Here is a 25,956-nt window from a genome sequence, read left to right on the forward strand (position 1 = left end):
GTGGATCCTCTCCTTTCTCCCCTCAGCTTCCAAGCAAATGAACAGCACAGCCCAGGCAGAAAGCACGGCAGGGGTGTCCTTAGCAGTTCTGAGACCCAGAGCACTTGAGCCTCAGTACTCCATGTGAGTCCATCCTTTGGCCACCTGATGCCAAGAGCTGAGTCCTTGGAAAAGACCCTGATGCTGGGAAAGACTGAAGGCGGAGGAGAAGGGACGACAGAGGATGAGATGGTTGGATGGCATCACTGACTCAATGGACATGAGTTTGAGTAGCTCTGGGAGTTAGTGATGGACAGGGAAGTCTGGTGTGCTGCAGTCCATGGGTTGCAAAGAGTCGGACAAAACTGAGCAACTGAATTGAACTGAACTGATTCCATGTAATAAAAGAACAGTCCCATACGTAGAGTAAGAGTTAGCAGGGGCAAGAGTAGGATCCCAGGGACATGGGGTCGTCTTCTCATCACAATTCAGAAGTCATTATTCTAATCACAGGTCTACAATTCAGTATCTTGTGACATGCGACAATTAAATTCACCTTCCTTACAGGCCCCGGTTTTCTCAGCTGTCAATGAGTGGGTTGGACTAGACGCTCTTTAGTACCTATCATGCTTCAGAACTCCTTAAATTCTGGAGTTCAGGTTATTTTCAAGCCCCCGCCCTATCCCCCGCTCTGTTCCCCGAATATGGTACAGAAACAGATGATGGGTGTTGGAGAAAGAAAACACTTACCTCCAAGGGGCATATATCAAAAGCCTTTCTAATGCCAATCACAGCAAAGGCTGTGAGATACAAAGTCTTCTCTCGGGCTTCAACAGGCAAGGTCCCCTAAAAAACAAGCAATGTTTTAAAAGGAGAGTGAAATGGTGTCTTTCAAACGAAATGACCTGGCTTGACTCTCCACTTTGGCCTCCCCTCCCTCTCTCTCCCTTCATGCGGGCCAGCGGGGCCCCTGGCGTCTTCTCAAAGCTCTGAGTTTCACATGCTTTCACTTGCTTCTCTCTCCTCCACCTCTCCACCCTGGAGCTCCACTTCACACCCCTTCACCACGTTCAAGCTCACCTTCTCCTTCAAGACCCTGTTAAAGGGCCACCTCCTCTACAAGGCCCGATTCTTCCTCTGTCCTCCCATATTTTCTCCTCTTAGGGCAGTGACGTTCCAAGGCAGTGTGTCTAAGACCTCCCAGGAGATGACCTTCTACTCATCTCTCCAGCTTCAATCTTGTGCCACTCACCCTGAGTCCTCTAGGCTCCAGCTCTTTGAACGGACCACCCTCTCTCCACTTCGAGAGGACAGGCATGCTGCTTGCACTACTTGGACCCTTCTGCCTGCCTCCCTCCTCCCTAGCTCCTAGGAACCTGGTCAAATCGTTTTTTTCACTTCCCCAATCTAAGTGAGAGCTCCTGCTTTCAAAGAAACCGTATCGGCCTTTTCTTAGTGTGAATCACACACGTGAAATCACTTAAGGTCTGACTTTTCTGCTAGATGGTAACAATCGCCATGGCCTCAGTGACCATACCTGTTTTGTTCACTATTATATCCCTACTAGGTAGCACTTTGTACACATTCTGTACATATTTATTGACTAAATAAATGAACACATAAACTTAAATCTTGATTAGAGTTGTTAGTATCTGTACCCTGCTCTCCCTACCAGTGTGTGAGCTCCTTTGGGGCACGGGTGCTCTCTGATCCATTCTTCCCACTCTTCCTCCCTCAGGGTTCCCCAAAGAGGCCCTAGCACATTTCAGGTGCTCCGTGAATGGTTGTTGAATGGATGTGAACAGCTGGATAGATGTGTAGGATTAAAAAAAAAAAATTGTTGTAGTATCTTCCTTTTCAAATAGCACCTAGATGATGTCAGCTGCCCTCACTTCTCGTGGGAGTCCTAATCGGTCCTAATTATGGGACCCCGGTCAGCCAGGAAGGCCGCTTGTGACATGAAAGGGATTGGATTGGGGCAGGCAAAATAAATAAATAAAGGAAAGCTGTTGGATCCTAAAAATACATTCTAGGAGTAGAAGATGCTGTAGCAGTATTTTGGAGAGATTTTTCAATTTAAACATGTAAGTGGATTCCAATATGAAACAACACTTTGTTGTACTTCTTAATAAATTGACTCTAACCTTCTTTTTAACAGAGTGTACGTAGGATCCCTTCCATCTTTCACAACAACAAATTACAGCCTTGACCTGTGAGAAGGCCTTGAAGTTCAAGTGCAGACTTTGTACCGAGTGTTTGTAGACAAAAGGGCCCGTTTACCCCTCTGAGCTCCAGCGCTTGTGCTCTGCGACCCACGAACGCCTGTGACACCAGATGCCCACGATCCTACTCATCTGACCTATTTTGAATTATCTGAATAACAGGATGAGAAGACTTTTCAAATTCTTTGCCTGTACTCAAGAGAAGTTTCTTGCAGGATTGCATATATTTTCCCCTTCTAAAAATGAATGAGAACACAACTCAGACTTTTAAATCCAAGTATTGTTCATCTGTGCATTTGGTTTCCTTACCTGTAACTTCACAGGTTGATAGTCGGAATTTTCCTTGAATGATCCATTTTCCAGCTGACATTTCTCAAGCAGCCACAATAAAGAATTACAAATCGAATTTTGGTTCTGATCTACATATTTACTTATTTGTCCAAGTACTCTTAGAGCAAAAGCTGTTAACCTTTGGGATGAAAATCAAATAAATAAACATTTAGACACTGAAGCCCTTTGGGCTTTCAACCTGCAGTGTGTTTTCGTTCATACAGTGTTTATTCTTGAAAAGAAAAACATTTCAAAACACGCAATTCTGAAGTAAGATGTTACTATTTCAAAACATCAGGAAAGGTATCAGGAAGATCTCCAAAAACAACCGAAGGTAAGCAACACATCTTCTGTGAGGGCAGCATTGTTAGCCTGCGTACAAGCTGAAAACTGATGCCTGATGATACAAAAATTATTCTCTAACGTTGGATAGCGTTCAAACAAATAGAGTCAAAGCACTGACTCACAAACATGAGATACTGAGGAGCAAAATTATAAAATTCTAGATTGTAAAATTTGTACAAGCTATCTGATCTCAATCCCCATCTGAGGTCTGAATTCTCTTCCCTAATACCCGTGGGGGTGTTTATCTCGCTTCCCCTTGAGTCACACCATTGATGGAGAACTCGCTACCTCTCAAGGAAGCTTTATTTATTATGATTACTTAGTCAAAAAACAAGTTCAGGAGACTTCTCTGGTGGTCCAGTGGTTAAGAATCCACCTGACATGGCGGGGGACACAAGTTCAATTCCTGGCCCGGAAGATCCCACATTCCTCGGGACTGCTGAGCCCGCCTGCCCTACGGCCCGTGCTCAGCAGCAAGAGGGGCACCGACATCGAGAAACCCCGTGCCTCAGCTAGAGAGCAGCTCCCGCCCCCTGCGCTCTACGAAGCCCGAGCAGAGCGACGACTGGCACTGCCCCAAACAAACCAGCTCAGTCTCTACTAACTCCCGCAGAGACTGTCCAAGGGGATCGACCTCATGACCCCAGGTGCCTCTTATACCTCCTCTCCTCCTCTCTGATTCCTTCACTCAGCAGCCCAGGGGCCAGAAACCCCCGAGACTCAGACCACTTCACTCTCTCCCTTACTTTAAAATTTTGTTTTCCTTTTTCTTTTTAAAATGAATATTATTCTCTTTAATTTTTTATCTTCCCTGTATTTCTAAAAAAATTTTTTTGGGGTATTCAGGTGTTGGCCATATATATATATATATATATATATATATATATATATAAATCTTTGTCTATATTCAAATGGGTCTATATTCAAATTCCCCTTTGTCTATATTCAAATTCCCCTTCTCCTTTGCTTGTTGCTTCTCTTCTTTTCATGGCTATTTGTAAAGCCTCCTCAGACAGCCACTTTAATGCAGAGTTCCAAAGAATAGCATGGAGAGATAATAAAGCCTTCCTCAGCGATCAATGCAAAGAAATAGAGGAAAACAACAGAATGGGAAAGACTAGAGATCTCTTCAAGAAAATTAGAGATACCAAGGGAACATTTCATGCAAAGATGGGCACAATAAAGGACAGAAATGGTATGGACCTAACAGAAGCAGAAGATATTAAGAAGAGATGGCAAGAATACACAGAAGAACTGTACAAAAAAGGTCTTCACGACCCAGATAATCACGATGGTGTGATCACTCACTTAGAGCCAGACATCCTGGAATGTGAAGTCAAGTGGGCCTTAGAAAGCATCACTACGAACAAAGCTAGTGGAGATGATGGAATTCCAGTTGAGCTATTTCAAATCCTAGAAGATGATGTTATGAAAGTGCTGCACTCAATATGCCAGCACATTTGGAAAACTCAGCAGTGGCCACAGGACTGGAAAAGGTCAGTTTTTATTCCAGTCTCAAAGAAAAGCAATGCTAAAGAATGCTCAAACTACTACAAAATTGCACTCATCTCACATGCTAGTTAAGTAATGCTCAAAATTCTCCAAGCCAGGCTTCAACAATACGTGATCCATGAACTTCCAGATGTTCAAGCTGGGTTTAGAAAAGGCTGAGGAACCAGAGATCAAATTGCCAACATCCGCTGGATCATGGAAAAAGCAAGAGAGTTCCAGAAAAACATCTATTTCTGCTTTATTGACTATGCCAAAGCCTTTGACTGTGTGGATCAAAACATACTGTAGAAAATTCTTCAAGAGATGGGAATACCAGACCACCTGACCTGCCTCTTGAGAAATCTGTATGCAGGTCAGGAAGCAACAGTTAGAACTGGACATGGAACAACAGACTGGTTCCAAATAGGAAAAGGAGTATGTCAAGGCTTTTTCTTGTCACCCTGCTTATTTAACTTATATGCAGAGTACATCATGAGAAACGCTGGGCTGGATGAAGCACAAGCTGGAATCAAGATTGCCAGGAGAAATATCAATAACCTCAGATATGCAGATGACACCACCCTTATGGCAGAAAGTGAAGAAGAACTGAAGAGCGTCTTGATGAAAATCAAAGAAGAGAGTGAAAAAGTTGGCTTAAAGCTCAACATTCAGAAAACTAAGCTCACGGCATCCAGTCCCATCACTTCATGGCAAATAGATGGGGAAACAGCGGAAGCAGTGGCTGAGTTTACTTTTTGGGGCTCGAAAATCACTGCAGATGGTGACTGCAGCCATGAAATTAAAAGACACTTACTCCTTGGAAGGAAAGTTATGACCAACCTAGATAGCATATTAAAAAGCAGAGACATTACTTTGTCAACAAAGGTCCATCTAGTCAAGGCTATGGTTTTTCCAGTAGTCATGTATGGATGTGAGAGTTGGACTGTGAAGAAAGCTGAGCACCAAAGAATTGATGCTTTTGAACTGTGGTGTTGGAGAAGACTCTTGAGAGTACCTCGGACTGCAAGGAGATCCAACCAGTCCATCCTAAAGGAGATCAGTCCTGGGTGTTCATTGGAAGGGCTGATGCTGAAGCTGAAACTCCAATATTTTAGCCACCTGATGAAGAGCCAACTCACTGGAAAAGACCCTGATGCTGGGAAAAATTGAAGACAAAAGGAGAAGGGTGCGGCAGAAGATGAGATAATTAGATAGCGTCGCCAACTCGGTGGACAGGAATTTCGGCAAATTCCAGGAGATAGTGAAGGACAGAGAAGCCTGGAGTGCTGCAGTTCATAGGGTCCCAAAGAACTGGACACAACTTAGCAATTGAATAGAACAACAGAAACAATTCAGATTTACTGACTGAGACTGTCTTTCCCTCAGATCATCAGAACTTTGGAAGGTATAGTGCCCACTGAATAAGTACTTGCTCAGCACCTCCAGTACCAGGCACCAGGAATACTTGAAACTGCCTCTGTGGAGCGTACATTCTAGTGACCAGACAGACAATAAGGAGATAAGGAGAGTGTTAGGGATACATTTTTAGGAGAATAGGAGGAAGTAAAGTAAATGATGTACTGGAATGGGATGTAATTTTAGATAGAATGATTACTAGAGCCCTCACTGAGGAGGTGACTCTTGGTAAAGGCTTGAGGGAGAGGGGGGAGCCTGCCTCGCTGACACCTGGCAGAGAGTGTTCCCCAGACGAGAGGGAACAGGGCACAGTAAGTGCAGAGGCTCTGAGGTGGAAGCGTGGTCAGCAGGTTCAAGGAACAGCAAGAAGGCCAGTGGGGCTCGGGTGGGGTGAAAGAGAGTAGCGGGGGACGTGGTCAGAGAGGTGAGGTGTCACTAGATCACGCGGGGTCTTGTAGATCATAGTAAGAAGTCTGGGTTTTACCCTGGGTAAGACGGGACACTTCCGAACGGTTTTGAGTGATGTGACCACACTTATGCTCTAACAGACTCACTCTGGCTGCTGTGCTGAGTACAGACTGAAGAGGAGACAGGGTTGAGGCTGAGAGACCAGAGGCCGCTACGGTCATAACCCAAGTCAGAGATGAGAATGGCTTGGACCCGGGTGGCATGTTGGTGTTAGTGAGAAGTAGTCAAGTTCAGGGCTTCCCTGGTGGCTCTGAGGTAAAGAATCCACCTGCCAATGCAGGAGACACGGGTTCAGTCCCTGATTCAGAAAGATCCCCTGGAGAAGGACATGGCAACCCACTGCAGTACTCTTGCCTGGGAAATCCCATGGACAGAGGAGCCCTGAGGGCTACAGTCCACGGAGTCACAAAGGGTCTGATGGGAACTAGTGACTAAGCAACGCAACAGCAGTCAGGTTCAGGATGTACTTTGCAGGTGCAGCCAAAAGTATTTGCTGGGTCACATGAGGCTTGCAAGTGAAAGACGACTAGGCGTCTCAGCCTGAGCCGCTGGACGGAGCGCCCATTAGAGTTGTTATTCTCTAGTCCACTACTGTGTGAAAACACAAGTCAAAACGTTCCACTTACCAAGTGCTAGCACTGCCACCCTTCCACATGCTGTAGGAATAGTCAGCATTTCTGAAGGACATGATGCTCACCATCCCTAAGAGGCAGCAGGAAAAGAACACAGAGCTTCAGTGACCCCCGGCTCTACTCAGCGCAGTATGAGCCCCTGGGAAAGGTAAGCTTCCTCCGGTGTTGGGCAGCCAACGTATGCTTTGTGGCCAACACTGAGCTTCTCAAAGGAGGTATATGCATCGCTTGAGCTGGGAATTATCAAGCAGAACATTCTGAGCTCATTCAAGAAGGAAGGAAGTGCTCTGCAGAGTTTGGAATCCAGGTGTCTTGTCTCGCATCCAGGCGTTTCAGTAAGTTAAGCCAAAACGCTGCAGCAAACGGTATTTATTTGTGTAACAGAGTCCGCCTCATGGTTTTTTGTTTTTTTTTTGGCGGAAGTGTTTTTACAACTAAGGTTTTGTGTAATTCATAACTTAAATATTAGTTTAATCAAATTTTAGCTTAAAAAAATCACAAGATTTTAATGTACAATATGTGAAACAGATTTTCTTTTACCTTCTTTTAATTTTGTCTTCAGGTTCTGTTTTTGAGTTAATGAGTTCGTAGAAAAGATGTCCCAATTATGTCCCGCCTCCAGGTAGTGATAAACATAGAACACTGGGACCACGCTCATCAGCTCCGCCTCTGCGTTGCCTTTGGGGAGGCGGGTAAGACTATCAATGCCTTCCTGACTCAGGACTGCAGACATGATCTCGCCTATAAGCAGTCCTGAAACAAACAAGCACACAAACAAAAAATCAAAGTAGATACGCTCAGCTTTTACCAGCTTCTGAGTAAGGGTACATTTTCAGTGGCGATAAGAGCAACCGTCCTTATTCTTTCCTTTTTAATCTAAGCAGTTGAATTTCTTCTCAGAACTGGGGAGAGGGAAAAATATCTGATTAGACAGTTGTATTTAAAGAAACACCAGGCCTAAACATACCACCGTGACATGGAGGTAAGATGGTGTATGTAATACAGTGGCCGGATTATAGCCTACTGGAAAAGGCAAGTTAGTTGCCATTCAAAGTGATAAGGCCACCCCTTTCGCCTCCCTTTCCTGCTTCCTCCCGCTTCTTCTTTCAACCTGGCTTCCTTTCCTCCCTTGAAATCTCTGATTCTTGTATTTAAGGGCTTCCCTGGTGGCGCAGAGGTTAAAGCGCCTGCCTGCAATGTGGGAGACCTGGGTTCGATCCCTGGGTCGGGGAGATCCCCTGGAGAAGGAAATGGCAACCCACTCCAGTATTGTTGCCTGGAGAATCCCATGGACGGAGGAGCTTGGTGGGCTAGAGTCCATGGGTTGCAAAGAGTCGGACACGACTGAGCGACTTCACTTTCACTTTCAACGTGATAGCTTTAGATATCATAAACCCTATGAATCAATCACTTCCCCAGTGCAAAGCCAAGAGTCTGAACTGTGAACGCTCTGTGAATGCCATGAGGGCTCTGTCTATATCTCATCGTGAGACCTGGAAAACCACTCTCTTATATATCCAACAACAGGGTGGGGCATGCTTAGAAAGGTCCTTTCCAGTACTAACATTCTGTGATTCCAAGCTTTTATCTGAGATAAAATGTAGTCAGGACATTCTATTCTTGTGATGATAAGTCCTTGAATTTTTAAAGGCTGGAGGCCAGGGATAAAGCCCACTAAAAACACCAGTGCTACAAATGGCCCCAGAGCTGCTTTCCTGGGGCCATTTGCAGGGCATGCAACTGTTTCTGGACTAAGACTGCCCACTTGGATCATAGAAAGTCCTTTAAATCTGGACGCAGCTGCACTCTCATGTTAGAGAAGTCTTTGGGCCAGTGACAGCTCCCCCCTCCATCATGGGAGCATGAATCTCCATGAAATCAAGCCCCTGGAAGAAGAGAGCTGAAAGTGAGCTTGGGGAAGTGAAGGTGAGGGCAGGAACAGGGCACTCCCAGAGCCCCCGTTGGATATGCAACTGAGTAGAGAAGAGGAGAAATGGGAAAGTCATGAGAATACTTGACTTTTGTTTGAAACACAGTGAAATAAGAAATAAAAATGGCACTGGTTAATTTACCTTTTATACTCACAGTTCTTTTGACTTTTGTTTTGGGGACCATATTTAATGGTATCCTGTATGGGAACTCCTTTCGCCTGCTAATGATGCCTGAAAAAAAAAAAAAAAAAGACTCTTTTATAATCACAGTATTAAAATTTAAAAGGGAAGTTAAAAATAATCAAAGATTTTGATCAAACCCTAGGCTTACATAATCTCATTAAATAAAGCATTAAAGTTGACTTCAAACTTCCTGGTCATTACAGGATAGGAAATAAATAGGTTATGTAAATCTTTTTCACCAGTAAGAGGGAGCATGCCATTTTGTCCAAAGAGAGAAAATTGTTCTCGGAACTGAAATCTAAAAATAACTAACATATAATCCTTAGTCAAGGAAATGTGAAGATTAACTCCATTGGGAAGCATGCCCTGAAATCCTTTCCACCTTTTCCTCTCCATCTAACTTAGACACTTTTTCTCTCTGTACAATTTTCTTTTTTTAGTCGCTTCTGTCGTGTCTGACTCTTTGCGACCCTATGGACTGTAGCCCTCCAGGCTCCTCTGTCTGTGGGATTTCCCAGGCAATACCTATGGCTGATTCATGTTGAGGTTTGACATAAAACAACAAAATGCTGTAAAGCAATTATCCTTCAATTTAAAAAAATAAATTAAAAAAAAAGAAAGAATACTGGAGTGGGTAGCCATTCCATTCTCCAGGGGATCTTCCTGAGCCAGGGATCAAATCCCAGTCTCCTATGTTGCAGGCAGATTCTCTACTGTCTGAGCCACCAGGGAAGCCCCCAAGTTTAAGCATGCCTGTGTCAGAGCATTTTCTACTGCAATCAGTGGCTTATCTCATAGAAATGGTAGTATTTATCATCCTACTGATAGAGAACCAAGCACACAACTGAGCTCTTTGTGTGCTTTTTATAATGGATCCTCACAGCAACCCTGTGTACTGGGTCTATTCTTATTCTTTGAATTTTGTAGATGAGAAAATGAGGCTTAGAAAGCAAGTTGCTCAAGGTCACAGAGCTAGCACAGATGAAGCTGCATCTGAACTCAGGAGGTTTTACTGCAGAGCCCGTAGTAGTCACTGCAAAGAGACTTCTCCACTTGTCCTGCTAAGAAAGCAGTTTGAGGGCTGGAACCGTCTTGAATGCTATAGTCCCAAGCACTTAGTCCCTCGGACATGGCAGATGCTAAAGAAAATAAAGCGACATTTTACAATTTAATAGCCAAACCGCCTGGCGAAAGAGACAAGAACAGGAATGTTCTTCAGGTAAGTTTTAACCTTTGATAAATGCCAAGGATATAATGTTAAAGTAACACTGAGTGAGGGGCATTTGCGAGTATCTCATTGTGGTTGAAAGAGCATTGAGTTCACAAAGAGCTCATTCCAGAATGTGACACTGGGCAAGACAGAACCTTGCTATGCCTTGGCTTGCTCACCAGTGAAACAGAAATAATAATATTTTCCTCAAAGGGTTTTTGTGAAGATAAAAATAATAAGAACAAAGAGCCTGGCAAAGAGTTTGTGCTCCTTTTACAGTACTTATGACAGTAGCTTGTTTGAGATTATTTAGATTTGATTCTCCACGATTTTTTTCCATTGATATCTGCCCTTGACTATTTCAGTTCTCGTTAGCAACTCTTCTACCAAATGGAAAAGGCACAGAAGAGAAAACTAAATATTAGGGAAGTCAATTTTACTCCTGTCAGAGGTCATAAAAAAGATCCATCAAGGCATCACATATAAAGGCAGATTCCAGAGAGATTAAAACATGTAAAAGTTAAATCTGTAAAGCCAAGGGGACAAAATACACAACAGTGTTCTTGTGAGCTAAGATATATGACTGTAAAGTGAAATTATAATGAATCTGACTATATCAGAATAAAGGATTCCTGTTCAAAACCCACTGAAGTTCGTTACTGCTCAAAGAAGTACACTGGAGACAAAAACCAACCAGAAAAAGATGGGAAAACCCGAGTGGAAAATAGAGAAAATGCAAAAGATAGGAATAGGTGATTCACAGATGGGAAGCCCAAGTGGCCAGCAAGCATTTGAATAGATGTTTAGATATCATCGTATTCAGAAGAGTTATAGATTAAACAATAATGAGCTACTGCTTTATGCCCCTCAAAAGTGACACATTTTAGAGGTGAGTGGGCGTGGAATGAAAAGAATCTTCATGCAGTGCTGGTGGAGGTGTAAATAGTAGAGCCATTCTGAGGAGCAGTGTGACAGAAGGAAATGATATTCTATATGCATATGCCCTTTGACCCAGCAGTTCAACTCTGAGAAACAGACCAGATAAATGCTCACACAGATCTGTAAAGAGGGATGAAAAAGGATGTTCACTGCAGCACTGTTGATGGTGGTGGGGAATCTGTCAGCAGGAGGTGGATGAGCAAAGTGGTGGTGGAATCAGAACCAAGCAGAGCCCTGCAGACCCCCGCTCCCAACCAAGTACAAAAGAGTAGTTGATGATTAAGACAATGGTCACAGACTAAGTGTCTGATGCACGTTCCTGAACTGTTTTACAGATACTGTGACTAGGACCAGAGGGTAAAAAACTGTGTGATGGCCAGATTGTAGCCATTACCTAAGCGGCTCCATCTTGAGCAGTCTTGAATGTCTGGCTAGCACAATTCCAAGATCTGGCTTCAAGAGAATGGGATTAACATTATTGTTCATAATAAACTATATCTTGTGGGCATCAAGATAACTGTAGCTTGCTCTGCCCATATATGTAAGCAGGCAACTAAGATTGTCATCAGAGATGCTACAGACTCATGTTGACATATTTCACTCTGAGAATACGGTGCTCTGTGTCAGCATGGAGAAATTACAGAAGATGGGCCGTCACCCCTGATCCCATAGAAATGGAATGATATTTGACAATAGGGAATTGACAGCAGTTCTTATGCCCCTTTCCTGTTTGCCCATTTGTGTCCCCCTCTAACTTTAAAGGAACCTATTAACAACTATAGGAATGACATCACTAGGCTGCTTAACCTAACTGCTAAATTGTGCTTTCCTAAATGAGTTGGTGATGGACAGGGAGGCCTGGCATGCTGCAATTCATGGGATTGCAGAGTTGGACACGACTGAGCGACTGAACTGAACTGAAATGCACACCATGCCTTGCCTAACCTATTGATTCTTGCCTAACCTGTGGATAAAAAGAACCAAGAATGAAGAATTAAGCAGTTTAGAGAATGACCAGCTCCACAGGGAACTCCACTCAATATTCTGTAATAACCTAAATGGGAAAATAATTTGAAAAGGATACATATATATGTGTCACTGAATCCCTTTGCTGTACACTTGAAACTGACACAACATTGTTAATCAATTATACTCCAATATGAAACAAATTTTTTTTTTTTTTAAAGAATGACTAGCTTTCTACACCTAGACAAATGATGTGGGCAAGATAACATCTCCAGAAAGAGTCAGCCAGTCTGCATACAGTGGAGAATGATGCAGAACTCAACCTCCTGCCTCCATGATTCACTGACACTCTGCCCCCTTCTCCTTTAAAAACTGCCATTTTTTAGTAGGTAAGTTGTGTCTGACTCTGACTCTTTTGAGACTCCGTGGACTGTAGCCCACCAGGCTCCTCTGTCCCATGAGATTTTCCAGGAAGAATACTGGAGTGGGTTGCCATTTCCTTCTCCAGGGAATCTTCCCATCCCAGGGATCGAACCTGCATCTCCTGCACTGCAGATGGATTCTTTACCACTGAGCCATCTATGAAGCCCAAAAAACTGTCATAGCTGAGCAGAATCTTTGGAGTTGGTCTTTCAGGCATGAGTATACTTTCTTGCCAGATTGCCAGCTTTTCTGATTAAAACATCTTTCCTTTCTGTTGACATTTGCCTCTCAAAATATTGCCTTTTGAGCAGCAAGCAGCTGAACTTGAGTTTGGTAACAGAATATACTCTGAAATACTGTGTAAGAAGCAGTGAATCAAATGTATGCATAGCAATAGAAATACTAGTTTAAAACAAAGTACTGAGTTTAAAAACGTAACTAGAACAGGATCTATAGCACACCACCTTTCATATGTTGAAAAAAACCAAACACACACGAAATAACCTTACTTCCTTACTCAAAGACATATACCAAGCATATCAGAGTGGGGGCATGTGAAGAAAGGGAAGTGGTTGCGGGGGTCAGGAATGAGGAAATAAAGCACGGGAGGGCCCTGTCCAGACTGATGGTGACAACGTGCTGGGACTGAGGGGGCTGAAGAGCTGAACTCTTTGCACCCAAGGTAAGAATTGGGGAGAAAGCTTGTCAGGCAGAGAAAGCAGGAACCAAAGGCTAGGCTAGTCTTGTGTTATGAGTTTCTGTGTTTAGTCTCTTTTTAAGCTGATGTCACATAATTTTAATTTCTACTACTTTGCAATTTGTTTTGATGCCTCATTCTCTCTCATTGGTATTTTCCTCAGATTTCCTTGACCATTATTGTCTGTTTACTTTTCCAAAGTTTTTTTAGCCTTTAAAAAAAAAACAACCTCTCTAAAGTATCATGTGCGCATGTGTGCTCAGTCACCCTGGTCGGGCGACTTGTGTCTTGTTCAGTTGCATCTGTGCAGCCCTGTGGACTGTAGCCCACCAGGTTCCTCTGCCCCGGGATTCTCCAGGCGAGAGTGCTGGAGTGGGCTGCCGTGCTCTTCTCCAGGGGATCTTCCCAACCCAGGGAATGAATCCACGTCTCCTGTATCTCCTGTATTGCACGTGAATTCTTCACTGCTGAGCCACCAGGGAAGCCCATAAGGTATCATACTGGTATACCAACTCCAGTATATACAGATTAGAAGTGTTTAATAAAATCTTTGAAATAAACTGGAAAGAACTGATAGTCATCTTTACCCTTTTTAGCACTCTGGAAAGTAATAAAAGGTGCGTGAATCCAAGTTGTCTAAAATAACAAGGGAAAAAAGTCACATGACGAGATTGGAAAGAAGCATAGATTCTTTTTTTAACCAAGATTTTTGATGGAGAGATCTACTCCCAGATAAAAGATCGCTGCCATCTTGTGGTCCTCAGGTTCACACCTAGGATGGGTAAGGCAGGGCTGCTTTGGAAAGCTGTTTGCAGTAACGTGAGTGTGGTAGGCTTAAGGGTGAAGAGGAAAAGAAGATAAAGGAAGCATTGGCTCTGAGGTGTGACGTGACCACATGAGGCCAGAGCCTCAGAATGTTCGGGGCACGGCCCTAAGGCAGCAGGTCCCTGGCGATCTGGCCTCAGAGAGCTCCTCTAACCTTCCATTCTCCCAGAGGAGGCTGGTGTGGAGAGAAATCCGCTCCCAACCGCCCCCTCCCCACCAGCAACTCTCCCCATAGATCCTTCACAGGGTGGAAGGAAATTTGTGTGGAGATAAAATTAGAGAAAAGTTTGCATGAAGTCATCCTTATTCAATTTGGGCTGATTTGAAATGTAAATATTAATTCTTTGCTTTGCCAGAGGAAATATCACTCTAAGTATAGTGGTCTTGATTTATTTAAAACAAACAAACAAACAAACTTTTTTTCCCTATTGCTGTATCCCTGAAAGAAAAGAAAAATGATACAATGCAATAATAGGCAAATTTTAACCATTTATTAAGAACTACAGCAGTCTGTCTTTTTTGGTGAAAAGAACTGTTAACTGAGAACATTCTAAATTTCATAAATACCTGTGTATTTAGGCTTTGATTAAGTGCTCAAATGCCTGCACAGTTCTAACTTTCATTTAGAATATCTTAGTTGGAGGGAAAGCAAGGAAGCAGGAACAATGAGGAATGGCTTTGTTAAGTAATCAGCATTACTGTGTTTTCAAATAAGCATGTTAAATTTAAGAACGTAAATGACTTTTTCTTGGGTGTTCTTTAGATTGATGGTTCTATAAGAAAATATCATCGTGAAGGATAAAATGACTGATGTATAAGGGAAGTCAGGCTGCTGTTACTATTTCAATGTTTTGCGTTTAAAACTAACGGGGTTATTTGGGGAATTCCCTGGCAGTCCAGTGGTTGGGGGTCGGTACTCTCACTGCCTGGGTTTGATCCCTAGTCTGGGAAGTAAGCTCTCCAAACCCAGCCAAGTGCGGCCAAAAACAAACCAAAACCGCAACCAATGGGGTTTTCCTTTGTTCTAAATCCATCCAGATTCTAGCACGGCTGCCAGAAATGACAGCAAACCAAGAAGGGGACACTTCTGATTCTGGACATTTAACATTTTAAAAATCATGTTTCAGGTCACACATCTCTCTTGAGCAAAAGACAACATATAAAATACAAAACCATCTTGCCTACCATAGACACCCTGTGGATCCAGAGTAACACCAGCATAGCTTTCCCTTTTGACACCTTCTGGCTAAAATAAAGGCAAAAAACATCCAGTTAAGAACAGAACTAAACATATACGACTTGAATGCTTGGGTCAACGTGACTATTTTTCCAATTAAAATTTTTTTTTATTTATTGGATGTTTTGGACAAGGCAAAATATGCTTTAATACTTATATGCATACATCCGGGAACCAAAGTTTCTGGCTATGTGCATGATAATCAGAGCAAACACTGAAATAGAAGTTATTATATGTGTCAGGTAACTGATCTAAGTGCTCTGTATGTATTAGCTCATCTAACCTCAAAAATACTCTATGAAGTAAGTGCTATTATTACTCCCATATGACATATGAGGAAATTGACAACCAGAGAGATCAAGAAACTTATCCGGTGTCACACTGCTAGGGGGTAGTGGAGCCAGGATTCAAGCTCAGGCAGTGTGGCTCCAGGATCTGTGCATGGAACACCATGCAAAATGCACAGAACGCAGAACATGCCTTGCACAAAATAAGTTGATGTATGCTCACTGAAGTGAATTTCACGACTGAAAACAGAACTCCGAGAATGAAGACCTAGGAAGGCCCAGTTGTGTCGTTAAGATTCTTGTCAAGAATAACATGAAAACATGTGACTTAATAGCATTTAAGAATGATGGCATTTAAGAAATGATAGTTTTCTTCCCCCTTTTTAACCTGTTTACTCATTTACAAAATGGAAAATTTTGACTATAAATTCTAAACTATAAGTTCGTAAGTCCTGTCTTAGTTATTGCTGTAGCTCCAGTACTTAGCATAATGTCTGGCACAGATTTCAAAACATTTTCCAAAAGCGTTGGGGGAAAAAATACTTCAAAAAATGAAATACCAAAATGTTAAAATTGGATGTTTCTGGTTGTAGGGGTTATTGGTGATTTTAATTTTCCTCTCTATAGTTTTTTGGTATTTCATGCTTTCTACAGTGAGCAAGTATCATTGTTTTATTTAAATTTTAAAAACATAATTTCAGACTTAAAAGTTACAAGAGCAGTCTAAAAATATCTGAGATAGCCTCCACCCAGATTCCCCCACATGTTAACATTTTATTATGTTTGTGTTATCATTTTCTCTTTCTGTCTCTCTTTCTGAATCACTTAAACATGAGTTGCTGATAACTTCTTTTTCCAGAAAGAAAAAAGTATTTATGAAAGAATTTTTAAAAAGCATATTTTTCTTACCACCACTCGTAGTGTTTTTACTAAGATTTCATTTCCAACCGAAGTCTCCAGTGAGAAGCTGAGGTTGTGGAGGCCGACTTCCAGAGGAAGCACAGTGAAGGTGACCAAGTGGTTGGAGGAACCCTCGATTTTCTGGAGCACACACTTGGAGAATCTTCTCCCCTGAGAGTCAGTGACTGGGGTTCCTGATGAACAGATCCCCTCCACAGGATGCATTTTAACACAGAACTGAAATATCACCAGTGAACAATGATTTCAAAACACTTTATGATAAGGAAAGCACGCCCTGACTATGTTCGTCTGGACACAAATTCTCCCCGGTACCTGTCAAATAATCCCTCATATTCTAAGGCGGTAGAGAAAGTTCATTTCAGACTTTCTAAAACATGCATACCAGTTGCTGCTTGGTGGATTACAGTCCATAGGATCACAAAAAGTCAGACGTGACTGAGCACACACGCATTCAGCAAATGTTGTCACGATAGCATTTGTTACACCATCTCTTTACATGTTTATAATTCCGAGAGTGGGAACCCGGGCTCAGGTACGCTGTGTGTGTTATTCATCTTTGTATCTTACAGCTCAGCCTTTCGTGTTCAGTAAGTGGTTTTATGAAATACTAGAACTCTATCTCTTGGCATTCGAGGCCCTGACTAATATGCCCCCCCTAGCTTTTCCAATCTTGCTTCTCATTAACTTCCCATTTGTATCCCATTATACATCCACACTGTGGCTCCAGGAAGATCTAAGCTCAAATCTTGGCTCTGCCACGTTCTGTGTGCCAAGAGCACATGACCCTCCACTTCTTCAGCTTTGTAATGGGGAGAATAATGATACGTACTGACTTACGGCTCAAATAGTGAACATTTTCCATCTGCTTTCCAAAATCTAATGACCTGACAGATTATCCCCAAAAGAATAAATCTGTATGATCCAGAATAAATCAAGCAGGTACACAAGAAGGCGTACCAACATTCAACAACTAATTTTGAGGAATTTCTCAAAAACGGCAAGTTCGTTTTTCCTCTTAACTATCTTCCTGGGAAACACAACAACCAGGGTGGCTGAGGCAGGAGTTAAAAGAGGACTTTAGGGTCACCTGAAGCCAATGATTCCCTCAGGAGATCATGGGTAGGGTAGGTAAGAACAGATAAGAAGAGACATTTGATAATTCAACATGAATTCATTATAAAAACTCTTAGTAAATGAGATAAGAAAAGAACTTCTGAAACCAATACAAATTATCAAAAACAAAAAGCAAAAACTTTGGCAGTGGTTCTGCTTTCGGAAATAACCAAGTATTTCCTCCTAGATAACTATTCTGAAAATAAAATTATGAGCTCTAGACAAAACATGTATTTTAAAAAAAACTATCTGAAGTCACTAGAGATTGGAAGAGAAGGTGATCCTCAGAAGAAAGGAAGGACATTGGGTAAGGGTCCTGATTTTTTAGTTTTAACCTGAGGGCTAAAGGCAAAGGAGAAAAAGAAAGGCATACCCATTCGAATGCAGAGTTCCAAAGAATAGCATGGAGAGATAAGAAAGCCTTCCTCAGTGATCAATGCAAAGAAATAGAGGAAAACAAGAGAAAGAAAAGACTAGAAATCTCTTCAAGAAAATTAGAGATACCAAGGGAACATTTCATGCAAAGATGGGCTCAATAAAGGACAGAAATGGTATGGACCTAACAGAAGCAGAAGATATTAAGAAGAGGTGGCAAGAATACACAGAAGAACTGTACAAAAAAGATCTTCATGACCTAGATAATCATGATGGTGTGATCACTCACCTAGAGCCAGACATCCTGGAACATTAAGTCAAGTGGGCCTTAGGAACCATCACTACGAACAAAGCTAGTGGAGGTGATGGAATTCCAATGGAGCTATTTCAAATCCTGAAAGATGATGCTGTGAAAGTGCTGCACTCAATATGCCAGCAAATTTGGAAAACTCAGCAGTGGCCACAGGACTGGAAAAGGTCAGTTTTCATTCCAATCCCAAAGAGAGGCAATGCCAAAGAATGCTCAAACTACCGCACAATTGCACTCATCTCACACACTAGCAAAGTAATGCTCAAAGTTCTCCAAGCCAGGAGAATACTGTTCTTCAACAGTACATGAACTGTGAACTTCCAAATGTTCAGATGGATTTAGAAAAGGCAGAGGAACCAGAGATCAAATTGCCAACCATCCACTGGATCATGGAAAAAGCAAGAGAGTTCCAGAAAAACATCTACTTCTGCTTTATTGACTATGCCAAAGCCTTTGACTGTGTGGATCACAACAAACTTTGGAAAATACTTAAAGAGATGGGAATACCAGACCACCTGACCTGCCTCCTTAGAAATCTGTCTGCAGGTCAAGAATCAACAGTTAGAACTGGACATGGAACAACAGACTGATTCCAAATCAGGAAAGGAGTATGTCAAGGATTTTTCTTGTCACCCTGCTTATTTAACTTATATGCATTGTACATCATGAGAAATGCTGGACTGGATGAAGCACAAGCTGGAATCAAGATTGCTGGGAGAAATATCAATAACCTCAGAAACACAGATGACATCACCCTTACAGCAGAAAGTGAAGAAGAACTAAAGAGCCTCTTGATGAAAGTGAAAGTGGAGAGTGAAAATGTTGGCTTAAAACTCAACATTCAGAAAACTAAGGTCATGGCATCCGGTCCCATTACCTCATAGCAAATAGATGGGGAAACAATGGAAACAGTGGGAGACTTTATTTTTTTGGGCTCCACAATCACTGCAGATGGTGACTGCAGCTGTTGGGAGCCACATTAGGCATTACTGACAAAATGGAGGCACGGTCCCAACCCCCCCTCCTCATCTCGCAGGCATGGCCCCAGGATGAGGGAGTTAGGCCTTGTGATTCTGACTTGTTCTTTCCTTTCTTTGGTTGAGTTGGTTGGAAAGAATGTTAAGGTGCTTGAGAGAAGCATGAAAAAGCACAAAGCCTTCTGCAGTTGTGCCCAGAAAATAATCTATAAAGTAACCATTGACATATGTTCAAGGATCCTTACAAAGAGTGTTCCAGGATAGCACAGTAGGCCGCAGCTTGAGGCCATAGGAAGGATTGTTATCTGAGACCTATTTGTGAGGGAAAGGTTTATGGCAAAAGAAATTTGCTGAGCTTAGGGTTTTGGAATAATTTAGAATAGCTATATGCAGGTCAGGAAGCAACAGTTAGAACTGGACATGGAACAACAGACTGGTTCCAAATAGGAAAAGGAGTACGTCAAGGCTGTATATTGTCACCCTGCTTGTTTAACTTATGTGCAGAGTACATTATGAGAAATGCTGGGCTGGAAGAAGCACAAGCTGGAATCAAGATTGCCGGGAGAAATATCAATAACCTCAGATATGCAGATGACACCACCGTTATGGCAGAAAGTGAAGAGGAACTAAAAAGCCTCTTGATGAAAGTGAAAGTGGAGAGTGAAAAAGTTGGCTTAAAGCTCAACATTCAGAAAACTAATATCATGGCATCGGTCCCATCACTTCATGGGAAATAGATGGGGAAACAGTGGAAACAGTGTCAGACTTTATTGTTTTGGGCTCCAAAATCACTACAGATGGTGACTGCCACTATGAAATTAAGACGCTTACTCCTTGGAAGGAAAGTTATGACCAACCTAGATAGCATATTCAAAAGCAAAGACATTATTTTACCAACAAACTTCCATCTAGTCAAAACTATGGTTTTTCCAATAGTCAGGTATGGATGAGAGAGTTGGATTATAAAGAAACCTGAGTGCCGAAGAATTGATGCTTTTGAACTGTGGTGTTGGAGAAGACTCTTGAGAGTCCCTTGGAATGCAAGGAGATCCAACCAGTCCATCCTAAAGGAGATCAGTCCTGGGTATTCATTGGAAGGACTGATGTTGAAGCTGAAACTCCAGTACCTTGGCTGCCTCATGCGAAGAGCTGACTCATTTGAAAAGACTGATGCTGGGAAAGATTGAGGGCAGGAGGAGAAGGGGACGACAGAGGGCTGAGATGATTGGATGGCATCACTGACTCGATGGACATGAGTTTGAGCAAACTCCAGGAGATAGTGAAGGACAGGGAAGCTGGCATACTGCAGTCCATGGGGTCGCAAAGAGTTGGACATGACTGAGCAACTCAACTGAACTGAACTTAAGGGACTAATGGTGGCTGCCCTCAGGTCCAGTTCAGCTCAGTCACTCAGTCATGTCCGACTCTTCTTCTTCACTTTCTGCCATAAGGGTGGTGTCATCTGCATACCTGAGGTTATTGATATTTCTCCCGGCAATCTTGATTCCAGCTTGTGCTTCATCCAGTCCAGCATTTCTCATGATGTACAATGCATATAAGTTAAATAAGCAGGGTGACGAGAAAAATCCTTGACATACTCCTTTCCTGATTTGGAATCAGTCTGTTGTTCCATGTCCAGTTCTAACTGTTGATTCTTGACCTGCAGACAGATTTCTAAGGAGGCAGATCATGTAGTCTGGTGTTCCCATCTCTTTAAGTATTTTCCAAAGTTTGTGGTGATCCACACAGTCAAAGGCTTTAGCATAGTCAATAAAGCAGAAGTAGATGTTTTTCTGGAACTCTCTTGCTTTTTTGATGATCCAACAGATGTTGGCAATTTGATCTCTGGTTCCTCTGTCTTTTCTAAATCCAGCTTGAACAGTTGGAAGTTCACGGTTCCTGTACTGTTGATGCCTGGCTTGAAGACTTTTGAGCATTACTTTGCTAGCGTGTGAGATGAGTGCAATTGTGTGATAGTTTGAGCATTCTTTGGCATTGCTTTTCTTTGAGATTGGAATGAAAACTGATTGTTTCCAGTCCTGTGGCCACCGCTCAGTTTTCCAAATTTGCTGGCATATTGAGTGCAGCAGTTTCATAGCTTCATCTTTTTGGATTTGAAACAGCTCCACTGGAATTCCATTGCCTTCACTAGCTTTGTTTGTAGTGGTGCTTCCTAAGGCCCAGTTGACTTTGCTTGCATTCCAGGATGACTGGCTCTCGGTGAGTGATCACACCATAGTGGTTATCTGGGTCATGAATATCTTTTTTTGTATAGTTCTGTGTATTCTTGCCACCTCCTCTTAATATCTTCTGTTTCTCTTAGGTCCATACCATTTCTGTCCTTTATTATGCCCATCTTTGCATGAAATATTCCCTTGGTATCTCTAATTTTCTTGAATAGAACTCTAGTCTTTTCATGCTATTGTTTTCCTCTGTTGGTTTGCATTGATCGCTGAGGAAGGCTTTCTTATCTCTCCATGCTATTCTTTGGAACTCTGCATTTAGATGGGTATATCTTTCTCTTTCTCCTTTGCCTTTTTCTTCTTCTTTTTTTCACCTATTTGTAAGCCTCCTCAGACAAGCATTTTTGCATTTCTTTTTCTTGGGGATGGTCTTGATCACCGCCTCCTGTACAATGTCATGAACATTCCTCCATAGTTCTTCAGGCACTCTGTCTATGAGATGTAATCTCTTGAATCTATTTGTCACTTCCACTGTATAATTGTAAGGGATTTGATTTAGGTCATACCTGAATGGTCTAGGGGTTTTCCATATTTTTTTCAATTTAAGTCTGAATTTGGCAATAAGGAGTTCATGATCTGAGCTGCAGTCAGCTCCTGGTCTGTTTTTGCTAACTGTATAGAGCTTGTCCATCTTTGACTGCAAAGAATATAATCAATCTGATTTCCGTGTTGACTATCTGGTGATGTCCATGTGTGGAATCTTCTCTTGTGTTGTTGGAAGAGCATGTTTGCTAAAACCAGTGCGTTCTCTTTGCAAAATTCTGTTAGACTTTGCCCTGCTTCATTCTGTACTTCAAGGCCAAATTTGCCTGTTACTCCAGGCATTTCTTGCCTTACTACCTTTGCATTCCATTCCCCTATAATGAAAAGGACAGCTTTTTTGGGTGTTAGTTCTAGAAGGTCTTGAAGGTCCTCATAGAACTGTTCAACTTCAGCTTCTTCAGCATAACTGGTTGGACATAGACTTGGAGTACTGTGATACTGAATGGTTTGCCTTAGCAATGAACAGAGATCATTCTGTCACTTTTGAGATTGCATCCGAGTACTGCATTTTGGACTCTGTTGTTGACTCTGATGGCTACTCCATTTCTTCTAAGGGATTCTTGCCCACAGTAGTAGACATAATGGTCATCTGAGTTAAATTCACCCATTCCAGTCCATTTTTTGGAAGGAACGATGCTAAAGCTGAAACTCCAGTACTTTGGCCACCTCATGTGAAGAGTTGACTCATTGGAAAAGACTCTGATGCTGGGAGGGGTTGGGGGCAAGAGGAGAAGGGGACGACAGAGGATGAGATGGCTGGATGGCATCACTGACTCAATGGACGTGAGTCTGAGTGAGCTCCGGGAGTTGGTGATGGACAGGGAGGCCTAGCGTGCTGTGATTCATGGGATCACAAAGAGTCGGACACGACTGAGTGACTGAACTGAATTGAACTGAACTGAGTCCATTTTAGTTCTCTGATTCCTAGAATGTCGACGTTCACTCTTGCCATCTCCTGTTTGACCACTTCCAATTTGCCTTGATTCATGGACCTAACATTCCAGGTTCATATGCAATATTGCTCTTTACAGTATCGGACTTTACTTCCAACACCAGGCATACCACAACTGGGTGTTGTTTTGCTTTGGCTCCGTCTCTTCATTCTTTCTGGTGTTATTTTTCTCCACTGACCTCCAGTTGCATATTGTGCACCTACCAACCTGGGGAGTTCATCTTTCAGTGTCCTATCTTTTTGCATTTTCATACTGTTCATGGGGTTCTCTCAAGGCAAGAATAGTGAAGTGGTTTGCTATTCCCTTCCCCAGTGGACCACGTTTAGTCAGAACTCTCCACCATGACCCATCCATCTTGGGTGGCCCTACACAGCATGGCTCATCGTTTCACTGAGTTAGACAAGCTGTGGTCCATGTGATCAGATTGGTTAGTTTTCTGTGATTGTGGTTTTCATTCTGTCTGCCCTCTGATGGAGAAGGATAAGAGGCTTATGGAAGCTTCCTGATGGGGAGACAAACTGAGAGGGAAACTGGGTCTTGTTCTGATGGGTGGGGCCATGCTCAGTAAATCTTTAATCCAATTTTCTGTTGATGGGCAGCGCTGTGTTCCCTCCCTGTTGTTTGATCTGAGGACAAACTATGGTGGAGGTGATGAAGATAACGGCGACCTCCTTCAAAAGGCCCCAAGCACTGCTGCCCTCAGTGCCCCAACCCTGCAGCAGGCCACTGCCGACCCACACCTCCACCGGAGACTCCCGGACATTCATGGGCAAGTCCCTTGAGAAGTAGCTGAACCTCTGTTCAGTTCAGTTCAGTTCAGTCGCTCAGTCGTGTCCGACTCTTTGCGACCCCATGAATCGCAGCACGCCAGGTCTCCCTGTCCATTACCAACTCCCGGAGTTCACTCAGACTCATGTCCATCGAGTCAGTGATGCCATCCAGCCATCTCACCCTCTGTCATCCCCTTCTCCTCCTGCCCCAAATCCCTCCCAGCATCAGAGTCTTTTCCAATGAGTCAACTCTTCGCATGAGGTCGCCAAAGTACTGGAGTTTCAGCTTTAGCATTTCATTCCTTCCAAAGAACACCCAAGGCTGATCTCCTTCAGAATAGACTGGTTGGATCTCCTTGCAGTCCAAGGGACTCTCAAGAGTCTTCTCCTTGAGAACCTCTGTTAGAACCTACCATCTTATTGGCTTGAAGAACCCAGGGACAGAGTATAGCACAGCCACCACAGTGGAAAAATGAAGGAGTTCCAAGTTGTGTATAAACTTTACTCAAACCTTGCCAACCCTTGAATTATGCACCGCACAGTCTCCAAGCATCCTAGCTAAAGGTTAAAAGACCTGGACTGAGATTGCCAAATTTGGGATTGATTAAGCCAACTGCAACCCAAGATGAAAGCTCTTCAGAGGACTGCAATAGAATCGTGTCTCTACATCATTTCATTAAAAAAGCCCAAATTAGCATGACTGCACTCATGTCACAAGCTAGCAAAGTAATGCTCAAAATTCTCCAAGCCAGGCTTCAACAATACATGAACCGTGAACTTCCAGATATTCAAGCCAGTTTTAGAAAAGGCAGAGGAACCAGAGATCAAATTGCCAACATCCGCTGGATCATGGAAAAAGCAAGAGAGTTCCAGAAAAACAATCTATTCTGCTTTATTGACTATGCCAAAGCCTTTGACTGTGTGGATCACAATAAACTGTGGAAAATTCTGAAAGAGATGGGAATACCAGACCACCTGATCTGCCTCTTGAGAAATCGGTATGCAGGTCAGGAGGCAACAGTTAGAACTGGACATGGAACAACAGACTGGTTCCAAATAGGAAACGGAGTACATTAAGGCTGTATATTGTCACCCTACTTATTTAACTTATATGCAGAGTACATCATGAGAAATGCTGGGCTGGAAGAAGCACAAGCTGGAATCAAGATTGCCGGGAGAAATATCAATAACCTCAGATATGCAGATGACACCACCCTTATGGCAGAAAGTGAAGAGGAACTAAAAAGCCTCTTGATGAAAGTGAAAGTGGAGAGTGAAAAAGTTGGCTTAAAGCTCAACATTCAGAAAACTAATATCATGGCATCGGTCCCATCACTTCATGGGAAATAGATGGGGAAACAGTGGAAACAGTGTCAGACTTTATTGTTTTGGGCTCCAAAATCACTACAGATGGTGACTGCCACTATGAAATTAAGACGCTTACTCCTTGGAAGGAAAGTTATGACCAACCTAGATAGCATATTCAAAAGCAAAGACATTATTTTACCAACAAACTTCCATCTAGTCAAAACTATGGTTTTTCCAATAGTCAGGTATGGATGAGAGAGTTGGATTATAAAGAAACCTGAGTGCCGAAGAATTGATGCTTTTGAACTGTGGTGTTGGAGAAGACTCTTGAGAGTCCCTTGGACTGCAAGGAGATCCAACCAGTCCATTCTGAAGGAGATCAGCCCTGGGATTTCTTTGGAGGGAATGATGCTGAAGCTGAAATTCCAGTACTTTGGCCACCTCATGCGAAGAGTTGACTCATTGAAAAAGACTCTGATGCTGGGAGGGACTGGGGGCAGGAGGAGAAGGGGATGACAGAGGATGAGATGGCTGGATGGCATCACTGACTCGATGGACGTGAGTCTGAGTGAACTCCGGGAGTTGGTGATGGACAGGGAGGCCTGGCGTGCTGCGATTCATGGGGTCGCAAAGAGTCGGACACGACTGAGCGACTGAACTGAACCAAAGATATTGTGGATGTTCTTGTTTCTTGTTTTGATGTGACGAAGAATGCACTGACAATTTAAAAAAGAAATAAAAGATGGCAATACCATGAGATGCGTCTGGTTATAATCATGTCATCGCAGTTTGCATTGCTCTTTGAGCAGTAGTGCAGTGCAATGAAAGCACTACACGTGGTCTGTGTCACAGCTACCAAACC

At 42.8% G+C, this 25,956-nt stretch overlaps 1 protein-coding gene across 1 annotated transcript in view; it reads right to left on the reverse strand.

Annotated features, from left to right (window-relative positions):
* Positions 1-25,956, reverse strand: part of C5 (complement C5) — a 117,044-nt gene that overhangs the window by 45,954 nt on the left and 45,134 nt on the right. The window contains exons 21-27 of the mRNA XM_027550679.1: positions 16,491-16,718; positions 15,243-15,303; positions 8,956-9,045; positions 7,424-7,636; positions 6,878-6,953; positions 2,511-2,670; positions 730-825 (exon numbers count right to left, since the gene is read on the reverse strand). Of these exons, the coding sequence (XP_027406480.1) occupies positions 730-825; positions 2,511-2,670; positions 6,878-6,953; positions 7,424-7,636; positions 8,956-9,045; positions 15,243-15,303; positions 16,491-16,718 (924 nt within the window). The remainder of the gene's footprint in view (positions 1-729; positions 826-2,510; positions 2,671-6,877; positions 6,954-7,423; positions 7,637-8,955; positions 9,046-15,242; positions 15,304-16,490; positions 16,719-25,956) is intronic.

Source organism: Bos indicus x Bos taurus, chromosome 8, assembly GCF_003369695.1.
Source record: "Bos indicus x Bos taurus breed Angus x Brahman F1 hybrid chromosome 8, Bos_hybrid_MaternalHap_v2.0, whole genome shotgun sequence".
Lineage (NCBI taxonomy): Eukaryota > Metazoa > Chordata > Mammalia > Artiodactyla > Bovidae > Bos > Bos indicus x Bos taurus.